General features: G+C 40.2%; 2 protein-coding genes across 2 annotated transcripts; both read right to left on the bottom strand.

The window, feature by feature from the left end:
* Window positions 1–155: 155 nt before the first annotated feature.
* Window positions 156–1,753, bottom strand: LOC130691746 (TBC1 domain family member 31-like). Its single transcript, XM_057514730.2, has 6 exons — window positions 1,257–1,753; window positions 1,037–1,181; window positions 938–965; window positions 722–862; window positions 441–654; window positions 156–379 (listed from the first exon to the last, which is right to left on the bottom strand). Exons 1-6 carry the CDS (start codon window positions 1,627–1,629, stop codon window positions 273–275), a joined length of 1,008 nt encoding a protein of 335 aa, XP_057370713.1. The 5' UTR covers window positions 1,630–1,753; the 3' UTR covers window positions 156–272.
* A 120-nt stretch (window positions 1,754–1,873) lies between these two features.
* Window positions 1,874–6,871, bottom strand: LOC130691701 (polycomb protein Asx-like). The gene is made up of 2 exons (XM_057514672.2): window positions 6,696–6,871; window positions 1,874–6,631 (listed from the first exon to the last, which is right to left on the bottom strand). Exon 2 carries the CDS (start codon window positions 6,599–6,601, stop codon window positions 2,675–2,677), a length of 3,927 nt encoding a protein of 1,308 aa, XP_057370655.1. The 5' UTR covers window positions 6,602–6,631; window positions 6,696–6,871; the 3' UTR covers window positions 1,874–2,674.
* Between the last annotated feature and the right edge of the window lie 100 nt (window positions 6,872–6,971).

The raw sequence follows: 6,971 nt of genomic DNA, 5'->3' as shown, positions 1-6,971 counted from the left end.
AAAACCTATTTTTATCCACAGGAAGACGGTGTTGCCAAATATTAATATATTCCGCGCAACATTTTCAAATTCAGGAAATAAATTTTCTTTTAGGCAACTGAGCTTTTAATAAGGTATTGATTTTTTAATTGCGATATTTAAATTTAAATTTGGATAATGGGCTTAATCGATATGAACAAAATTACAGCTTTTGCGCTGGTTACATACAGAGTCACATAAAGTAGGCCTTTGAATTTAAAAATGAGCATCTTTTTTTCATGCTGTCAGTTCATTTACGGTGGAATAAACAGCTTTTCTTGTTGATTCATTATATATCTTCGTAATGCCATACCCTCCTTGATGACGTTTTCCACCTCAACTGCAGTTTCTTGAGCTTTCTCTAAAGTGTGTTCATGTTTAATATTACAGGTCTTAAAGCTATATTATGGGGTTTTAATTACCAAGAAATTGATAAAGATTGCTCAGGTCACCATTTTCTGTAGAATGAAAGGTGATCAAATCAGTGGGAGTCAATGTTGGATAATAACCAGGAATCAATGGGTGAAAACGATGCATTTGATTGAGCTGTAATTCCACAGGTGTTGCTTCACATATTTGGTAGGCTTCTTTCAATAAAGAATTTGCATCAAGAGGTATTGTGCTGTGAAGCAATTCCTGAAATGCATTATGTTCTATAAGCTTATATTCTAATTTCTGTGTGATTTTTTCAATATTAAGCAACCATTATTTCACTATGGGTTGATAGCTCCATTAAATACCGACTTTGGAGTTTGCAAGCAGCCAATGGAATATAATACATAAAATCAGGTTCATTTACCAATATATGGTCCCAAAGTATTAACCATTCTTGAGGATCAACTATCTATTGGATACAAAAATTTAAATTATTGTTTAAGAGCTGCCTTTTAAAATATTTGAAATGTAATTGTATTCTTACAGTTTTAAAGGAAGTAGTCAGCCATCTCCTATGAGTGGAAAGATGTGGTAAGTTTCATGTCAACAATTGATTAAATTTAACGTTGTAAAAAGCACTTACCAAGCATAATCAATAGCTCTGATCCCTAGATTTGCAAGATGTTTATAAAGTTCAGGATGATTTTTTAGGAATATAATATCCAGCATTGATAAGAGTGTGTAAGGTGGTAAAGGGATATGATCAAACCAATGTTGACACCAATTCACTGAATTTAAACATTGCAATTTTAGATTATTATATAAATACAATCAAGTTTGGCAAAAATAAAGCAAAAACTTACCAAGGATAGATAGCATCACCTCAAAATATATTAATTCATGAGTTACTAAAAGACTAGAAAAAGGTTCCACAAAATCGGCCAAGTTAAAGTGATTGAACTGCCTAAGTGATGAACAATGGGCAAACAAGCTTTTAAGTACTTTATTGCAAACTTTTGGTTCTTGTCCAGTTTTGTCATCTTCTAGTAATTTAACACTGGAATCCAATTTCTGTCCTGCTTTTCTTAACTTCAAATACTGGGTCTTGTTGTTCGGTAATTGGAGTATGGCAGTCATCCATAATTTTAGTCTATGGTGTTCTGGAATGACCTCAAAATTACCTAAAATAGTTTTTAAAGACTCTCTTGAAATTGCTGGATTGGTAAAACATGCCATTCTCCAGATAACGTTTAACGAAATGAAACGTGTCCTTTTTAAATTGAAAGTGTGACTAGTGTTTATCCGTTTTTTAAATCCATCACATTATTCACTCCATTTAGACTAAATTTACTTTACAGATCGTAAGCAGCCAGAAACGATGGCCGAACTGTCAAATTCAAATTGTCAACATTGCAACGTTGCCATTATTGAAAAATAATTCAGGAACTACGTAAATTTAGGATCTTGTACAAAGCCATGATGTATTGAAACTCTGAAAGAACGTATCCCCCTCTACTGGATCAATTAGGGGGACAAGATATTAAAAAATAAACAAAAAAAAAACATAGCCGGATCGACACGGATAGTAAAACAAATACGTGCCGGGGACGTAATCATTAGAGGCACATTTTCTGATTTTCCTTCTAATAATCAGGAATTACTTCAACTCACCACCATAAGGTATTTAAGGTATAACAAGAATCATCATTCAAATGAGGAAAATAAACGTCATTGCTATACGACATATCAAAAGTGATGAGAGAAACCACCAACGGAAAAAGGCCGGCAGTTTTAGGGATATAGATTTTGGAAATAAGTGTGATCAGACTAGGAGTGGGTAGGTGTGCAAAAAAATAAAAACAATCGCCCCATTCTCAGAACATTCAAGGGAAAAAAAGGAAAAGAATGATGTCATTTTTTTTAACAGTTGGGCAAGGTATTCATGAGGAGAACGAGATGTTTTTCTGGTAATGGAAAATGAAAACTCCGTAGCACAACCTTGACATTAAATAAAGTCACCAATAAATGTTCAAATATGAAGGTAATACACTATAAATCTATTACCACCACTTAAGCTCTCGAAATAATTAGTCAAGGTGACGTGGCTTCTAAATTCCATTCACTCCACAAAAGGATGAATGAAATCCACACAGCAACGAATGAATTGCGTTGGCTACCAAATACTGGATTAAGTGTTAACTGATTTTTTTTCTTTTTTTTTTTTTTTTTGCACGAGCGGAAAAAGTACTAACAGAAAATAGAGATATTGGGAAAATGCAGTTCATGGAATAATACAGGTAAAGCAGAGCTGAGTTGGGCCAATGCAGTCATCGTGACAAAATGCTCCACATCGCTGGCACATAACCATTGCTTTAAGTTGGCAATCGCAGTCGGTTGTTTGTGGGGCTTTTTCAATCGCTTCCTCGTTCGAACTGTCGTTGGTATTTCCGGTAATAGCAGGATCTGCGTTGATAGGCAATTGTGGAGTAATGCTGCTACCGTTGCCGGGAACCTGGGCTCTCATCGACATGCCCATGCTCACGAGTTGGACGTCATTTTGTACAAAGGGAGGTGTCTGCGGCGTAGCCACCGGATTCCGCGGCGGAACAACAGATGATGTATTGATGTTTATCTGCTTTTGTTGTTGCACCGAAGGACCTGACCACGACTGGCGTATCCCTTGCTGTTGTTGATTCGGCGGCTTTTGTAATTGTTGCATTGCCATCGGCTGTAAGTTGACTTGGACGTTCGAAGAAGAAGCATATTGCTGTGTCTGAATTGTGACAGTTGAAGGTTGTCTGGTATTAACTGGTTGCTGAGTTCTTGGAGCCACTGGAGTTTGCTGTTGGACAGTTTGTTCTTGAATAAAAGAATTACTGCTCGTTTGCTGAAGATTGTTGTAAACTTGCTGGGTATGTGTTCCCGGTCGGACGGTAGCTGGGGCTATTGCCTTGGGAGTGTTTCTGTCTTGCTGTTGCGGCGGTCGTTGTTGCGACCAATTATTGAATGGGAGGTAGGTAACTTGTTGACCGACAGTAATAGTACTGGGTTGTTGTTGTTGGTAACATTGAGCTGTTGTCGTTGATTGTTGAGCCTGTTGGGGGACATTAGGGAACACTGATGGTTTTGGCTGTGGAGGAGTGGATGCGGGTCTCAGCTGCTGCGGAGTGACTCCTATTGTCCGGTTACTGGCAAGGTTTGCCGAGGGTGTTTTAGACGATAGATGATTAACTGCCTCTGAAGCATTTGGTGTGATGCAAACAACTTGCTGCCTCGGAAGTTGAACGGGGGAAGGAGCAACCACTTTGCTGGTGACGACCGCTTGTTGATCAACAACCCCCATATTGGCGGTTCCCGGATGCACAAGAATAACACCGGACGGAGACGTAGCGCCTAAAGATTGTGGAACAACTTTGACATCTCCAACACCTTGCTGATTTGCTATCTTCCCAGTTGCGTTTCCTTTGCATGGTTTTGTTGCCAAATTATTTTTAGCCCCATTTTTGCCGTTGTTTGATCGGTTGGCGCTCGACGCAGCAACGTTGCCCGTGACTGGGGAGCCCGAAGGTAAGACCACAACGCTGCTGGAGAAAGCGGAAGGTGGGCGCAGCTGTGCCTTGAGTTGCTCACAATTTGGGCTGTTTTCAATAACTGCCTGGCAAATACGATACGATCGTTCGAGATTAACCGTTCCAGGGGGAGCTCTAGAGGGTTGGCTTTGCTTGCCAGATCCGTTACGAGGGGCAATTAAACCACTGGTCGTCGAGGATGAAGTTCCAGCAACTGCGACTGGGTTAGTAGTCGGTTGAGTACTTCGCGGAAGTATTCGAGATGGAGAGGACGATGTAGAAGCTATCCGCGGTTTGTTGGGTGCAATTGGTGTCAAAGATGTCACGGATGAAACTGTTTTACTGACTTCTGCAGTTGTGCAGGTATTACTTGTGCGTAGTCCCACTAAGGAGGAGGGATCCGAAACGACCAGCGTAGTACCGGGTGGAAGAGAAATGGGCAAAGTAAGAGGCAAATTCAGAGGCAGTGTCACTGGAAATGGCAGAGTTAGAGTCACAGTGGTTGGTTGTTGAATAGGTGTCTCAATTTTTGTGGCACTCTGTTTCTCGGGTATGACAGTAGACGCTTCAGCATTGCTCACGTGTGGAAGTGCTACAGCTGGAGCTTCCGATTGGGCGGAAACATGTGTCGACACATTTGATACAACATGATCGTTTTTATGGCAAGTATCATCTGTCTTGGTTTCCACGAACTTCTCTGCTGAGGCAACCAGCTGTAATTCATGCTGCTTCGGGACAGAGGTAATGGAAGAATCAAGTTCTGCCGTTGAATCCTGTTTAGCAGGTGGTTCCACCATCTGCACTTGATGTTGGGAAGATTTGCTATTTTCAGGTAAATCTACTTCATCTCGTTGGTCAGTCGACACATTTTCAGCCGTAGTTGGCGTAATAGTTTGCGGTTCTATTGCCACTGGAGCTGAGTCTTCTCTGTCATGAATGTCTCTTAATAATTCGAGGGCTTCCGTCACTTGATGACTCTGGAAAAAATCCTCTGGTGACGAGTCCTCTTGCACAAAATGCCCGACACTACTATTAAGAAAATCTTTCATTTCGCTTAATGCACGTCCATCATCAATTCGCATCTGGCAATCATTCGCACTTTTATCCTTCGATATTTTTTCTTCGTCACAGTCTGACGGAGGCAGAGAATCCTTAATAGAAGAAGGAGGATGAGAATTATTGAGATAAAAGGCATCGTCTTCCTCAGATGCAGTCAGGCCAGTGGAGGTTTCCTGGACAACAGTGTTTACATTTCCCTCAGTTTGGGTTTCCGATTTCTCTGACGGACTTTGGGTGCTTTCTTGTAGCGTGTCGACTAATTTATCGTTTTCTAGATTAATTTCCCTTTGTGGCGATTCAATGAACAAAGGATCGTCTAGACGATCCACCATTTCCATAGAGCCATTACCAGATGTCCCTTGACAAGCTAGGGAATGTTGGTCTGAATCGCATTGTTGCGTTGGGTGCGAAGTGGACGGCGTTTCTTTTTCCACATTTAATGTGTCCATAAATTCGATCGCGGGACTGTTTACAGTTTCATCAATGCTTATAGAGAGTTGAATAATACCACTCTCTTCGGGCATTTCTACTGGCTGTGTTTCAGCGGGTTCGACAGATGCCGCTTCTTTGGTAATAACTTCTTCGTATATCAAAGGAGTATCTTCTGAGGTAACCTGGTTTTTGTCTTCACTATCCAAGTGGGTAACAATTTTTCTAATAGATTTTTTCCTTTTCATTTTCCTTCTTCCGATTTTGCGGCCGATTATACGCTTCTTAGGTGGAGTATCATCCTCTGCTACCTCGGAAACAATAGTTTTCTTTTTGGATGCTACACTAGAACAAGATTTGCTAGTTGGAGCAACTGCAACAGGAGGTTCTGAAGAAGAAGATTCCCCTCTAGATCCCCAAAAAGGTTCAAAATGTTTGACTTTCCAAGGATCTAACTTGCCTTTGTCTCGTTCGGCTTCAGCTCTAATTTTCTGTTGGAATTCTGGAGTAAATTCACCTGAAGCAAGGCGATCTCTCCACTTTTGGCAAGCACGACCGAAAAATTCGTTGCTAAGGGCAGTGCTGCTTAATTTTGAACTGCCATCTGAACATCTATCAACCTCCGGTAACAACTGTATGAGTTTATGCTGATACAATGGGGGTAAGGTTCCAAATGTATGTTTGTTAAGGATTCCACGGAGGTTCGCCTTAGCAAGAATAGAAGACGGGTTTTGAAGATCAACACAACCCTCTTGAGCTCTCTGTATTTGTGCTGCAGCAGACAAGTTTCTTGTAGTTCTTTTTGTTGTTTTAAATCCAGGAATGGATGCAAGCACTTCTCTCATAGTTGTTTGTGTTGGTAGACTTGTAGCATTTCTCTGAGATACAACTTGAACTTCTTCTGCTTCCGATTCACTGATTTCATTCACTTTGGTTGGTTCATTTAAAGGCAATGGGGGTAACACTTTTACAATTACTCGGGGGATGGGTGGCATTCCATTCAAATTTCCTTGTGTAGCTATGCTGGTATTTCTTCTTCTTCGTTTGGCCTGCTGTTTCAAGGCTAACTGCAATGTGGGCCGCTTCAACATTCGAGGTTCAGGGCTTACAGAACCCGCCACATTGACGTCGATTGAAAAACTTTCGGACATTTCTTTTTTTCAAAATAAAAATATCGAGGTCTAAATACAAAAAAAAAAAAACAATGAACCATATCAGCTTGTCACTGAAAGTTTAACAGTTCACCTCACACCAGAAAAAATTAAGCTGTTTTATCATTAAAGTATGCACTTTTCTCTCATTGTTCTCACTCTAGGTAAACTTTTATTTTGTTGATACATTTCAACATCAAGAAATTATAATTAATATCACCACCAATTAAAATACCTTCATTTACTCCCAACAAACTTCCGCCATGTTTCTCTTTTGTTGGTGTTCGTGTTATTCTGCCTAGATGGCGTTGCAGATTGTAAACATATGAAAATAAGTCACCTAATTGCCAATGCCTTCAGCATTTACGTG

Source organism: Daphnia carinata, chromosome 1, assembly GCF_022539665.2.
Source record: "Daphnia carinata strain CSIRO-1 chromosome 1, CSIRO_AGI_Dcar_HiC_V3, whole genome shotgun sequence".
NCBI classification, from domain to species: domain Eukaryota; kingdom Metazoa; phylum Arthropoda; class Branchiopoda; order Diplostraca; family Daphniidae; genus Daphnia; species Daphnia carinata.
Note: the sequence above shows the minus strand (reverse complement) of the source record. Positions and strands in the feature narration are given on the sequence as shown.

Coding starts and splice junctions, on each gene's coding strand:
- LOC130691701 (XM_057514672.2), bottom strand. CDS start 6,601: ATGTCCGAAAGTTTTTCAATCGACGTCAATGTGGCGGGTTCTGTAAGC.
- LOC130691746 (XM_057514730.2), bottom strand. CDS start 1,629: ATGGCATGTTTTACCAATCCAGCAATTTCAAGAGAGTCTTTAAAAACT. Junction 655..721: donor CAACCCATAGTGAAATAATG/GTTGCTTAATAT, acceptor AATGCATTTCAG/GAATTGCTTCACAGCACAAT. Junction 380..440: donor CAATCTTTATCAATTTCTTG/GTAATTAAAACC, acceptor AACACACTTTAG/AGAAAGCTCAAGAAACTGCA.